Below are 14,909 nucleotides of genomic sequence, written 5' to 3'. Positions count from 1 at the left end.
TTTGAAGAAGTAGATGCTTGGTGGGGGCGGATAGGAGCCAGTCGTCCAGGTAAGGAAACACCTGGAATCCTTGACGTCTGAAGTGAGCCGTCACCACTGCCATACACTTGGTGAACACCCTGGGGGCTGTGGTGAGACCAAAGGGCAGGGCTCGAAACTGGAAGTGCCTGGCTCCCAGCCGGAAGCGTAGATGACATCTGGATGCTCTGTCCATTTTGATGTGGTAATAAGCATCCTTCAGGTCGATGGAGCACATCCATACTTCCTTTCCCAATAACGGGAGAATTGATTGTAGCATGACCATCTGGAATTTGGACTTGTGTACATAATGATTGAGTCGGCTGAGATCCAAAATGTGTCTCAGGTCCCCTGTTCTTTTCGGCACCAAAAAGAATCTCGAGTAAGTCCCTAATCCGATCTGGGCTGGGGGAACTGGTTGGATGACTCCTTTTTCTAGCAGCTGAGAAACCTCTGTTGCTGCCTGACCCCCTTTGACTGGGTGGAACGTCTGGGATCTTTTTGACGGGAGGAGGTGTGGAGTGAAATGGAATGGTGTAACCTCCGGCGATTAACCCCAATACCCATCTGTCCTGGGTGATGTTGACCCAGGCTTCCGGATACTGGGAGATTCGACCCCCGACTGGCTCCGGAGAAGCACAGCTGGGCACACCCTCAGGAATGAGAGTATGGGGAACTGCGGAAGGAATCACGGTCCCCTGAATTGCGGGGGTCCCCCTCTGCCTCTGGGGCGAAGTCTCCCTGAATACGACCCCCTCCCTGCCTCGGGGGAGGGGTCTCACCCTGTGAGGTAGGAAAGGACCTTTGCGATTTTTTTGAACCACATCTTTCCCCCTTGCTTGAGCCTTGGGATAAGGCCTCGACGGGAGGGAAAAACAGACTCCTACGGAAGACAAGGTCTTTCCCTCTTGCTCGCACCTGGTGAGCGTGTCTTTGACTTTGGTCCCGAACAAGGAGGAACCATCGAAGGGGGCATCAGTAAAGGAAGACTTAAAGGCCTCCGCAAAATGACACAGGCATAGCCAGGCTTGCCTCCTGAGGGCCACCCCTGACCTAGCCGCCCTACTAGCTCCCTCTGCCGCGTACGAAATCAGTCGCATGGACGAGTTAGCAATGGAGTTGAGGGTAGAGAGCTGAGTGTTGACCATTTGAGTCACCGCCTCAGGTACGTTACCCGTTAGAATATCTCCTAACTTCTTAAGCAGATCTCTCTGGAGCCGCGTGAAATGAGACACATAATTCAGCAACCGCAAGGTAAAGGTTGCTGAAGACAGTGTACACTTCCCGTACCAATCCATCGTCCTAGACTCCTTGTTAGGGGGATGGACAGAAGAGGAAGAGTCAGCAACTTCCTTCTGTGTGGCAGCCGCCACCACCATAGCATCTACTGGGACTCCCTTTGTCAAAAATTCTTTCCCTTGGGGAGCAGACAAAAATCTGTTGGGGCATCGAGGAACTGGCTCCACAGAGTCAGGAGTCTCCCACACCCTTCGACAGATAAGGTCCAGGAGCTCGAAGGGTGGAGACACCCAGGAGGCGGAGGGCTGGGCACCAAAGGCCTTAAGGAATACTGACTCCTCCTGGGAGGGGGTTTTGGAAGGCCAGTCTCCTCTTTGTTTCAAGATCTCCAGGATATCAGAGAACGAAACATCCTCAGAGGAAGACTTAGGGGACCCCTCCGACTCCTTGAGGTCAGTATCGGAAGTGAGGGACTCGTCCTGGGAGTCTATGTGCTTCCTCTTGCAAGCTTTCTTTCTGGGGGGTTCCTCAGGCACAGACTCTGAGGGCCCCTCAGAAAGAAGGGGACCACTCATGGGGGTGACCTTAGGCCCTTGCGCCCTGCTGTCCAAGGATAGGTGGATCCAAAACAACACACGCTGAGAAAAAAATCACCTTTATGTTCAGTAAAGCTTTCGGGTTACAAGCCCTTTTTCAATACTAAGGATAGGTGGATGTCAGAAGCTCTCGCCGGTGTCGTAGGGGACGGAAGGACTGATCCGAGAGAAGTAGCTGACCTAGCCAGCGCGCTCCGCATAGCCTCGAAGATGGGACCTCCCGAATTGGAGGACCAACCACCTTCCAAGGCCATGACCGGGACTGGAGTCCCTGCCGCCGAGGCGCCCAGGGGAAGGCTCGGCACCGGCTGGTGTTCCGAGACATCCCCCTCGGGCCCGATGGAGGAGACCTGAGTCTTAAACCTGTGGACGGAGCTGATACTGGCACCGATAAACCCTGCTGGGGTATCGGCGCCGGCACAGGAATGTCCCTCGGAGCAGAACTTACCGGCTCCGATGACAAGGATGCGCTCGGAGGAGGAATAGCAGGTACAACCAACAGAGCTGGCTCCGGAGCCGACTGGGTCGGAGCCGAGAAAAGTTTGGCCAACACCGGCGACTGTAGGAGCCTCTGCACCACCCTATCTACATCCAAATTGTAAAGCCTGGAGGATTTGGAGGAAATGGATGGAGAAGCAGACCTCCTATCTGGAGAATATTGCCTTAAACTTGGCGACCGGCTCCGAATCGGTTCCAAAATTATCGGAGCGGCCGCAGAGTCAGTCGATACAGTTACTTCCTGCGGCCCCGAAGTCGGTGGAGCTGAGGAAGCAGATTCCACAATGGAAATTTTAGAAGGTGGCTCCGAAACAATAGATGGAGCCGGCGACCTCTTCTTGGATTTGGAGGATTTAGACTTCGACTGGGAGCTGGGAGCCGAAGCTAAATCCTCCTCAAAGGACGGTTTTAGCAGTCCCTTTAGGATCAATTTGTTTTTCCTCTCTTGGATCACCCGAGGACTAAAGGCGTGGCAGAAACTGCACGACTCCTGAAGGTGGATGGCTCCAAGACAGTAAACACAGACCGAGTGCCCGTCTGTGATAGACATTTTATAGGCACACTTAGTACACTTTTTAAAGCCTGAGGGCTTATGCTCTTTTTGTTTCTTAGACATTCTAACAAATAGTAGCAGCTGCTACCAAAAGGGCAGGAAACCGCTAACACAGAAGCAGAAACACGAAACAACACACACAGGCACAGGGGAGAACCTATAATTAAAACGGTTCTCAACTTAAATTAAGAAAAAAACTAACCAAGCAAGCACACGAGGAGGACTAGGTCCTCTAACTTAAACGGGCCTAGCCCGAGGGTGTAAGGGATACCACACACAACACACTCGTACACTACAAAAACAATGCAGCAACACCACTAAGAACCACTCTATAGAATCACAGAGTTATTTTAGCCAAGAATTAGCAAAACATTTTCCACAAAAATAAGACTTTTTCAATACTTAGCCACAGCCAAGTTGAGACCACGTCCGAGCTCTACAAGCGGCAAACGAAATCTGGGGATGTGGAGCAGTGTATTGTGGGATACCATCTTAGCCCAGCCAATCAAAGACTTTCGAGCTAGTAGATAGGCCAAGTCGGAGCCGACATTCGGCTCCAAACCCACAAGTGAAGAATGTAGGCGAGATAGGACTACATAACATCTGAAAATACAGTGATCCCACCCTGAAGCGGAGACATTTCCTGGAAGATTCCCTAGTTGGGATGTGTAGGTAGGCCTCTAAGTCTAGGGTGGCTAACCAAGCATCCTTGGAGAGCATAGGTAGAAGTTGCTGAAGGGTGAGCATTGTGAATTTTGGAACCACCAGGAAAGTGTTTAGAATGGCTAGATCAAGGATAGCGTGCCAGGTGCCGGCGTGCCAGGTGCCCTCTTTTCTGGGTACCAGGAAGAGTCTGGAGTAGAAACCTTGGCCTACCTGTTCTGCAAGAACATGCTCTATTGCCCTCGTCGAGAGCAGGGAAAGGACTTGCTTTTTGGACTCTGCCCACTGGTTTGGGGGAAGATCTGGGAACCCTTTTGGGGTAGATAGAGTGTGGAAATAAAATTTGTATCCCTGGGACACTATGTTGAGGACCGAGCAGTCATTGGTAATGGTGGCCCAGGTGCTTGCGTGGAAGGAGAGTTTTCCTCCTAGGGGCAAGGGCAGGTGGACAGAGGGAGGTGGTGGAAGCGTGAAATCATTGTGAGTTCTTACCATGAGGGGGTGGCTTAGCACTCCCTGATTTTGGAGAGGAGGAACTCCATTGCTTAGATCTCTGCTTTCTCTGGGGCTACTGTCTGGGGGGGCCTGCTTCCCTGGGGTCTAGGCTGAGCTGACCTGGAGGAGGCAGGAAAAGACCAGTGCTTGGAGGGGCAATACCTACTGAACCTCGGTGGCTGGACCTGCAAGACGTCTTTAACTGTCTGCATAGATTTAGCTTTTTCTTCCATCTTTTTTAGGACCTCCTATGCCTTGGTGAAAATAAGTTGTCTTTGTGCAGTGGTGCGTCCAGTAATTTGGACTTGACATGGTCTGGCAAGGACTATTCCTTTAGCCAAGCATGCCTTCTGAGGACAGAACCATTGACTGCTGCCCTGCAAGATGCTTCTAGGGCATCAAAACCACATTGTAAGGTGTGCTTAGATAACTGACTTGCAGAATGCATTAACTCTTGTAATTCTATTTTCTGCATAAGCAGGAAAGGAAGATATTTTTTGTTTGAGGAGTTCCATGGTATGTTGCTGATATTTCAGAATATGGAACTGACAATTTAGTACTCTAATAGTAAGAGTAGCAGAGGTGTATACTTTTTTACTCCATCTGTCTAATGCTCGGGAATCCCTATCTGAGGGGGTGGGATTCTTAGCAGAATTTGCTTTAATTCCTTTTGGTCCTTGAGAGATAACCTCAGGGTCAGCAGTAGGATTTTTGAATAGAAATATGTGAGAGTCAGGGACTCCATAGTACCTGTCTGGTTTCCTGGGAGCAGGAGGGAGGGTGTCAGGAGTCAAACTGGATTCCATAAAAACATCATCCACAACATCCAGGACAGGAGGAATGGCCAGGGTTATGTGCTGTGGAAGATCTAGGAATTCCCTGAGTCTCTGTTTTGAATGACGGTAGTCCTGACATTCCCACTGGAAATGGTCCCTTAAGGTATGTAGGGTTTCCCTAAAGGAAAAGTTCTCGGGTGGAGAGGCTGAAGGGACGGATTCCTCTGCATCAGAATCATAAGTTGAGAAGGGTTGCATATCTTCATAATCAGATGCATCAGAATCATCGGACTCCTGTTCAGATAAAACTACTGGGGACAAATCTCTTTTTCTTTTGGAAGGGGTAGCCTGGCTTCCCCCGATAAGCATTAAAAGGTCTTCTGCCATTTTAAGCATCTGAGAGCGAGGCAAGGAAGCAGGTGCCTGAGATTGGGACGTTGGTTTCTTGGGTGTGTTGGGTGTGGTTCGTATCCTTGGCCTTAGAAACTCAGTAGTTTTCGAAAGAATGTTAGACGCGAAAGAAGTCTTCGGTCTGTGTCAAGAATTGGTAGTGCAAAGTACTTTCTCAGAAGCTGGTGCATGCTCAGCGGCTCCAGACCCATCCAAGGTAGAGACATCCGCAGGATCTTTAGTCAATGAAGAGTCTTGCGGCATACCGGACTCTGAAAGGGTCTCGGTAGCAGCCCATGAATCCACAGAAGTAGGCATCAGGGGCTGCGAAAGCACCTCACTGAGGACCGGAGAACTAATGACTAACTTAACAGAAGCATCGTCGGCAGTTTTGGGCCTGTGCGGTCTGTCTCTGTTTTTATCTTTACGTTTTTTCAGAAGATCTGCTGTCGGATGGCTTAATGAAGCCATGTCAGAATTTGAGGCCTGAGAGAGAAAATATCTAGCTACAATAAGGACCCAACGACGTATAGTTCTGGTGTTGAGCAGAGCACAAAAGTGACAGCGGGGGATGTCATGGTCTGGGCCTAAGCAAGTAACGCAGTAGAAATGAAAATCTCAGTGTGGTATTTGATTTCCACAGGCGAGACAATTGTTAACTTTTTCTGACATCGGTTAGAGCAAGAAAAAAGGATCCCCAATGGGATATGTTTTAAAAGAGTTTAACTTGAATTTCGGAAATGAAAAACTCAGGTAGCGGCCGACCGGCACTCGTGTGCACTGCTTCTGCTTCAGGGTCCTTGGCAAGAAAGACTGATGTAATGGCGTCGGCTGCCTTAATTTATAACACTGATGACCTGATGTCAGTCCTGGAGCGACTGCAACTGACGCAGAAATATTAAGCCTCTGGTATTCGGGCCAACTGAGGGCTACCCTGGCAGGGATAACCCAAATGTGATGACTGCAACAGTGAAACACGAAAAACATCAGTGCCATTTTGTGTAGTCAGCCAGTGTGAGAGTAAGCTTGAATGGAGATAAGTATATGTACAAATTACAGCTCCTGATGTGTATTTGTATAATAAATTACTTAAATGCATTCTGTGCCTCAGTGTCTCATTTGAATACACGAGACATGCGACAACACCCACTGACTGATGGAAACAGAAAGCCAACGATAAGCATTTCATTTAAGTTCTACACAAAAAATTATTTTTATTAAAAATGGCTGAAAATAAAGTTTTTCAAGAAAGAGGTAAAAACAGACCTTCTCCTTCAGAGAAGTGACTGATCTAAGTGTGATATAATCAAACAGGGTAAGTAGGGGGCTGCCCCATCATTTTTTTTCTTTCTGAAAATGACAAACGACTGTTGATGCATAACCATGCCAGCACTGGCTGCATGAACTCAGGCAGTGGTCACAACCTAGTTTGCACATAATTCTGTTTCAGTCTGGGACAGCCCCATAAGCATGCTACAGGAAAACAACATAGTTTTAAGTACAGTTTTGGGTAGCAAACCCAAAGCTTCTGTGTAATTACAGCACTTCACTAGTTTCAGACAAAAATGCCAAGCACATAGTGACTAGATAATATGTGAAGGCTATAAGATGCATTTAAACTATTTAAACATGGAGATTCTGCAGTTCAGTAAGTGACGCTCAAGCAAAAAACAATTAAACAGCTGAACTTATGAAAAGAAATCAGAATCAAACCTTTTGCACATTCTCAGTCTGAGAAGGGATCTGAAGAGAAGGGATAAGATCACAAATCGAGAGTCCAAATATCTCCTGCACTGATGAATATCCATGAAGTTGAGCAAATGTAAGATCACAGTCAATAATTCTTCCCTTTGAAATGAAACAAAAATACAATTTGTTAATGACAGCTTGATGACAATGATTCCATTCCAATTAAACAAAATCATGGATATTTTTACAAAGTCAGTATCCTGACTCTTAGATATTCCAAGGTCAGTGAGTCTTCTGACTACTCTCTCTTTGACAGTACCTTCCCTAAGGCCACATCTCCTTTCTCTAAGAGGGCCATACTGGTCAGTCCTGCAATACATTTGTGGATATCCATCCAGTCATCTAGTTCATCTTTAAAGGAAGATAGTAAGATGAACTGCTTAACATGCAGGGAAATTTTATTTACCTGTCCCTTCACTATGTTTTAGTTATCTGCTGGTAAAGATTTAGGTCCCTGGTTTTAGTATTGGTGAAGATATCAGACTTGAAACGAAACAGGAGGTCCACAACAACTGGGTCAGTAATTGTTAGGTAAACAAGACCGAAATCTCCCCTCAAACGTCTGTAAGACAAAGGGATACAGCTCACAGCATCTCTAGGTAGCTCAGGGATATTAGGCTTGTGATCTTTGCGGTTAATAACTTTTCGGGTCTTTCTATGTTTGATATGTTTAGTGAGATACATCCCAAAGGGGACATTCTACTCAATAGACCTGACCAATGCTGAGTATAGGGGGAGAGATTGCCTTTTCAGACCTTGATGATATTCCTTTGGCAATTAGCTGGGCTAAATAAAAGGATTTCTTGACAACTGTTATCACATGGTGGTCAAAAGAAAGGGAGCTATCAACCCAAGTACAAAGGTTCCTAACTAATTTTCATTTTGTAGAAGTGTGTTGTCTGGACAGCATAATGAGGGGAGAGGATGCCTACCGAATATGACAGTACTACACTTTACAACATTTAAGGAAAGCGGCGGTGGTGCAGCGGTAGTGTTGTTGCCTCACAACAAGAGGTTCTCCTGTTCGATTCTCAGCTGGAGCGCCTTCTGTGTAGAGTCTGCATGTCCTCCCCGCGGTCGAGTGGCACTGAAAGACATGAGTGAATGGGCATGCCTTCGTTGAAGGTTTGGCGTCGGGCTGGCACCTCGGCACCATAAAAATCGACTGCCAATCATTAGCGGACCAGAGTTCTGCTGTGGTGACCCCTAACCGGGAAAAGCCGAAAGAAAACAACACTTTACAGCATTTAGTTTGAGCCCATTTTTACTATGTCAAGAGTTTACCAGGGAGAGTTCATTCAAGAGGATTTGAGGCTCATAGGGTGATTTAACAACAATCCCAGTTTGCAATCATATTCAATCTTTGTTAGCCAGAGGTTCTGGCTGTCTGTTTGGAAATTTGAGAGTTGAATACCTAAAAGGAGGTCACAGCAAGAGCCCCAAGGGACAAATTGGTCAATTTCATACTTTCTGATGAGGTACCTGCAACTTGCACCACATGGGTTCTGTCTTTCAGCAAGTTTGCTATCCATCTTACCACATATGGATCAATTTTAAAAGCATTTACCTTTTGTATGATGCCAGCATTGAGAAAGATGTCAAAGGCCTTGGCCAAGTTACGATACAGTGTATGTACAGCCCCAGCCAACATCTACAGCCTCCACAATCCTTTGAAAGAAATTTAACAGATTAAATGGAAAGGATTTACTCTTCACAAAGACTAACAGTTGGGGGTTACATCTAATATGTTTCTTGATATCCAAGTTTATGAAGTGAGTTATCCTACGTCCTTGGCTTTGCAGACAAGGTTTGTAAGGCTGACAAGGTCTATAATAACCTAGGATGGTTGTAAGGCCACTCCTATGGTGGGGCATCACCACTGCTGCCTGTCAAAAACAGTAGCCACCCTTAATCAACACTTTGCCTGCAAGGGCACATTTAGCAACTTAAGCAACTTGTTTATAGGTTCATAGGTTCATAGGTTTGTACTAGGCTATCTGCCCTAGGGCATTTATAAGCCTAGCCAGAGTGTGTGTGGCTTTCACCACCCCTTAGGATGAGAATACTACGCCCATTTAGGGTTTAGTTTACTGTGCCTCTGTCTAGTAGTGACACAGAGATGACCCCCGGGGTAAACCTACGATCTCCCATCCACTCGTCAAGACTTCTCTTGAATAGAGTTAGTGAGGGGCTCTGCCTAACATGGATTGGGATTCTGTTCCAGAGTGTAGGGAGCCTCTGGGTTATGAATCTGTCCCTCCAGCACGTCCTATTTATTTCTGTGTTGAGGTTTAAGTCTCTTGCTCTCATGGCTCTGATGGATTTGGATTTTTGAGATGGAGCATGTCCATTAATTCGGATTGGACATGGCCTTGTACGTTAGGCACTGGTCACCTCTGAGTAGGCGGTATGCGACTGAATAGAGCTGGAGTTTTTTCAGTCGGGCAGCATATGACATATGTTTAAGTCCCTTTATCCTCTTGGTGAGGAACTTTTGGGGTCTTTCCAACTGCTGCAGGTGTCGGGTAAGATACATCCCAAATGGGGCATTGTACTCAATCATTGGCCTAATAAGAGATGAGTACAGGGGCACGATGACCTCTCTTGATCTAGATGTGAAACCCTTCATGATAAGGTGGGCAATATAGAAGGTCTTCCTAACCACTTTGGCAATGTGAGTGTCAAAAGAGAGGTTACTGTCAACCTGGGTCCCTAGGTCCCTGATTACCTCTTCCGTACTTAATGGATTACCACCTATGTGGTAATTTGTGGGTACCTTGTTTTTCCCAAAGGGTATGACTATACATTTTTTGGCATTAAGCTTAAGGCCATGGCTCTGGCACCAATTATCCGTTTCTATGAGTCCTCTCTGAAGGATGTTTGTGTCCGCTGGAGTATCAATTATGGCGCCCAGTTTGCAGTCATCTGCGAACTTTGTCAGCCACAATCCTCCTATGTTTGCCTGTACCTCGGAAAAATAAATGCCGAACAAGAGGGGTCCCAGGACTGAGCCCTGTGGGACGCCGCTTGTGACTGGCTTAGAGTCTGACATAGCTCCAGCAACTCTGACCCTGTGGGTTCTGTCCTTGAGCCAGTTTGCAACCCATCTCGTGACATATGGGTTTACATTTAAGCTGGTGAGTTTGTCTATAATGCCCGAGTGTGGTATTGTGTCAAAGGCTTTTGCAAGGTCAAGGTAGGCTGTGTGAACTGCCTTACCTTCATCAATGGCCTTAGTGACGGTTTCAAAAAAGTCGACCAAGTTCAAAAGGCAGGATCTGCCCTTGACAAAGCCAAATTGGGTAGGATCCAATGTCTGTAGGTCCCCAATGTCTTTGTTTATGAGTTCCATAATGATCCTCTCCATAGCTTTGCAGACCAGGCTCGTCAAGCTTATGGGGCGGTAATTTCCAGGGTCCGTAGACGCACCACCTTTGTGAAGTGGAACCACTGTTGCCGTACGCCACTCTTTGGGTATGTATCCTGTAGTAAGGCTAAGATTAAACAGCAGCCTTATGTTTGGGTTTAGTTCCTCTTGGAGTTCATGTAGCACACAGCCCGGGACACCGTCCGGTCCCATTGATGCTGTGTTTTTAGCTTTAGAGAGGGCGGCTCTCACCTGGGCATCTGAGATGTTAGGGAGGCTACACTCTGCTGGGATAGTTATTTCTCCTTTTGGGGGGGGGAGGAGAAATTTGCACTGAACCTATCTGCCAGAATGTTGGCAATGTCAGTGGGTTCAGTGTATTTATTGTCATTTTGGACTAACTCTGAGCATATCTGGGAGTTTCCACCCAGGTTTCTAACATAGCTAAAGAAGGCCTTGTAATTGTCTTTTGTGTCTTTTGCGATTTTTCTCTCAAAGTTGGCCTTGGATGATTTTATGAGTGATCGTAGTTTTTTGCTAGTACTGATCAGAGATGCCTTCCCATTTAGGGATTTTGCTCTTTCATGTAGTAGCTTCCTCCTTCTGTTGTAAAGTTTGTTTATGGCTGGGGTCCACCAGACCGGGCGCCTGCCTTTGGGGGAATGGGTCTTGGTTTTATTTGGGATTGCATGATCCATGCATTCTTGAAGGTGCCCGTAGAAGGCATTTGCAAAGGATTCAGCAGTGTGGGTTGAGGTTTCCACTGGCCCAGGGACCTTGAAGGATACCACTTCAGTCTTAAGAAGTGTGAAGTTGGCTTTTGAGAAGTTCTTCACTGTGGTCTTTTGTGCAGGGGTGCGCCGCGGGATGTGGATTTCCAGTGAGATTAATTTATGGTCTGATCTTACCAATGAGGGATATACTTCCAGTGTGGAGCATTTTGTCCCCATGTTTGTGATGATCAGGTCTAGTATATTGTCTCCTCTTGTGGGAATGGTGACTAGTTGTTCCATCGCATTTGAGTTTATGAATTCTAGGAACCTTTGGGCTAGGGTGTTTGGGCTTGAGTAATGTTCCCAGTCTATGTTTGGGTAGTTGAAGTCTCCCAATATGATGGTATTTGGAGAGACATTCATACTCTCCAGTGTCTTCAGGAAGGCTGTGTGAGTTTCCTGAGTTTGAGAGGGTGGTCTGTAGCATGCTACAAATTGTAAGGCAGTTTTGCCTATGGTTAGTTGCACCTGGATGGTCTCTGATGCTTCGTGCGTTGCCACTAACCTGGAGGTGTGGGTATCTTTGATGAATATGGATACTCCCCCTCCTTTTGTGATTTGGTCCAAGCTTTGGGGCCGGAAAGCATGATATGAGGTAAAACCTGATAGTGCTGGGGTGTTCTCAGGAGCCTTGAACCAGGTTTCAGTCACTGCACAGACATCGATGTTCTCCATACTGAGGAGGGCTTCGAGGGCGTGCATCTTGAGGTTTAGACTTCTGGCATTGAGCAGCATTACCCTTATTTTTTTTCCACTTGTGTTTTCTAGGGAGGTAGGTTTGTCATTTGAGCCTTGCCTAAAAAAGGCACTATGGGGGTGGCAAGAGCCTTGGCCAATATCCGGAAGCCCAGCGGTGACAGGTGCAAGCCTTCCCTTGCGAAGCAGCGTGGCTTGTCGAGCATGTCATCCCAAGCAGATAGACATTGGATCCCCTTTGAATGACACCAGTAATTAAACCAATTGTTAAAACTGATCATTTTGTCTTTGTACTGTGGCATCATTCTTGGTGAGGGTAAGATGCTGCTCAGGGTCAGGGTCATACCGGCCTGGGCTACATAATCAGAGAGCTCCTCTATGTCTCTTTTCATGTAGTCCAGGGAGGTACGTCTCAGGTCGTTCACACCGGCATGTACAATGACAGAGTCATATTTGTACTTGCTGTGGAGTGACCTGAGTGCTTGTGTTATGTGGCGGATTCTAGCTCCCGACAGGCAGCTTACTGTGACCTTATCCTTGTTCAGTCTGGTGACTATGGAGTCACCTATTACAAGTGTGTCTGGCATGTTGTTTGGCCTTAAGGGCTGTGACTGTTTAGCACACTGACTTTGTGAACTATGTGTTGCATGTGCTATGTCTTGAGGTGGCGGTTGCTTGGGTGTCTGCTTTGGAGGCCTCTGTTGTTTTGGTAGATTTTTAATCAGCGCCTCAGTATGTTTTGTGTGTTTATGTGTTTGGTTTGCAGTTGTGATCGTTCTATGTGAGACTGGGTTTGTGGTGTGCGTGGTTACCTTCTCCTCCTGCCTGGTCTTGCCAGTACTGAGTTGAGAGCTCAGCCTCCAGTTTGGCTATATAGTTGCATCTCTCGCATATATTTGTATTTGTTGGGAGGAGGAGAGGGTTGTCTGTGTACATGAGGCAATTGTAACATTGCCTCAAGATTCCCAGATTCACCAGCTGAACAGGAGAGGATGCCAGCAACTGACCCTTGACATGCTAGAATAGTGAAAAAGATTGCTGTGTAACTGAGTCAGAAAGGATCTATAGGGAAATGGGTACTCAAGGGAATTTAGGTGAAAGAAGTACTTTATTTTGTTTAAGAGTGCTTTACCTGTATAAAAAATGCTTTAGGAGCAAGTGCTGAGCTTTTCAGTTAGAGAATAGGCTGTTTAGATTGCAAGTAGAGCAGTTCTAAGGGAAAAATTGAAGAGTAGACTTTACGGAGCCAGAAATAGTTTAAACTTGATTAACCGGCGCTGCCCTATGCTGCTCTATGAGCAACTTTGCGCTAATTCGTGCTAAAACGCGCTACAGTGCACAAAAGCGGGCTTTATAGCAGGGGGTTGAAAAGAGCCAGGAATTGACCCAAAATGGCTAATAAACTACAAGTTGCTGGGCTGGAACCAATCCTCTAGGGACAAATAGGTTGCTCAGTGCTCCCCACTCCCACTGGTGAACAAAGAAGCTTCCTCTTATCCAAATAAGGATATGGATAGCACAGGAACTAAGACAAAGCCCAGAGATCAGCAACATCTGAAGACTGGACTATTCTAGTTCAGAAAAGCAGGAAAACAAGGATATTTTTTTTTTAGTACTATTAATTAAGCAAGGATGTATACTGTCAGATCTCATTTAGGAAGTGTTTTTGATATTGGTAAGCACTTTTAGTAAATGATCTTTAGAGATAATTGGGGGGATAAGGGATTCAGACATTAATGGGCTTTGAATAGAAGTCTCACAGATTGGTACTAAATTTATTTGCGAGGACACTGCAATGTCAGTTGGGTTTGAATAGGAGGTCACAACATGAATAAGTTATAAACAATGCAATCACTGTATAGCCACAACTAAAATAACCAAGCCAGAGATATATAAAAAAAAAAAAAAAAAAACTCTGGATAAAATATCTTAATTGCCAAGTAATAGGAATTTGGTCTTCTACTCAAGATCAGACTTAAAAAATCAGGCATTAATGATGTAAGAGACATCCCTCTTTAAATGCTGAAAATGCAGCACATCTCTGTTGCAGATATATCACCAACACTGCACCTCTTGCCACCACTAAGGTTGCATCAAAGGCATAATTTTAATCATCTATAAATAATTAAATCAGTGGCACAATAAGCAACTTAGATGGATGATTTTTAAAATTTGATCCAGATCCCTCATATCCCTAACTGCGTAGGCTGCTGGCTCCACTTGTAGTACACCTTCCCTGGTGTATCCTGCCTTGAGTTACCCGGGACTCCTGCCTGTTGAAACTACCTAAATCAAACGCCTAATTTTCCCAGTGCTGTACTGGACCCCAGGATTTAAAGCTGTAATTAACAATCAAAGGAAACCCAAGTGTATGTATCTATTTGTTAAGTCATCTGCACACCTAATAACAATACTGTAATCCTACGTGTGCAAGCTACCAGCCTACCGCAGAGCCCATTCATCCTGTTCTCTCCAGTCCATCATTCCCCCCTTAGATGCCCGTACCCCTCCACTGCAGTAAACTAATCTGCCCACTAGATGGCAACATTGATCTACTTTAAATACTCTGCACTGGAAACTAAAAAGCCACTCAATATTGTTTGCCCTACACTGCTCTATTGCCCTTCCCCAACTCTGTATTAAGACATTGCTGAATACGAATAAGTTACCTGATATTCTCTGTTCTACTCTGCTCTTTTGCCCTATATTCTCCCTCCTTCCCTTCAGTCTCTCCTGGCAAAGCTGTACTTCACCCTGAGCCTTCTCTGACCTGTGCTGCTACTCTCCTCACTGATTGTTCCTCACCGACTTGCTCTTCCATCTCCTTGGCTCTAACAATCTCTATTCCCTACCTCCTCCCATTCTTCCACTCCCAGCCACCACCTCAATTCCTGCCTCAGTCCTCCCTGTTTTTTTCCAGCTGCCTGTATAGCCCTTGTGTCCTGCCTTTCTCTTCCCCCACTTAGTACTCTCTCTCCCAGCCTCTCTTCCTAATCCTATAAATATGGGTGTGCTCTCGTGGCACCATTTTTAAAATCTGATCCAGTCCCCTCATATCCCCAACTGCATAGGCTGCTGGCTCCACTCTTAGGTAAG

General features: G+C 46.2%; 1 protein-coding gene across 2 annotated transcripts in view; it reads right to left on the bottom strand.

The window, feature by feature from the left end:
- PASK (PAS domain containing serine/threonine kinase) overlaps positions 1-14,909 on the bottom strand; it is a 1,620,160-nt gene that overhangs the window by 1,295,620 nt on the left and 309,631 nt on the right. For both annotated transcript variants that reach the window (XM_044056691.1, XM_044056692.1), the window contains exon 6: positions 6,942-7,076. In XM_044056691.1, the coding sequence (XP_043912626.1) occupies positions 6,942-7,076 (135 nt within the window). The remainder of the gene's footprint in view (positions 1-6,941; positions 7,077-14,909) is intronic.

Source organism: Protopterus annectens, chromosome 14.part0 (assembly GCF_019279795.1).
Source record: "Protopterus annectens isolate FY-2018-M chromosome 14.part0, PAN1.0, whole genome shotgun sequence".
Lineage (NCBI taxonomy): Eukaryota > Metazoa > Chordata > Ceratodontiformes > Protopteridae > Protopterus > Protopterus annectens.
The sequence above is the reverse complement of the archived record's forward strand: the minus strand, read 5'-3'. Positions and strand labels throughout refer to the sequence as shown.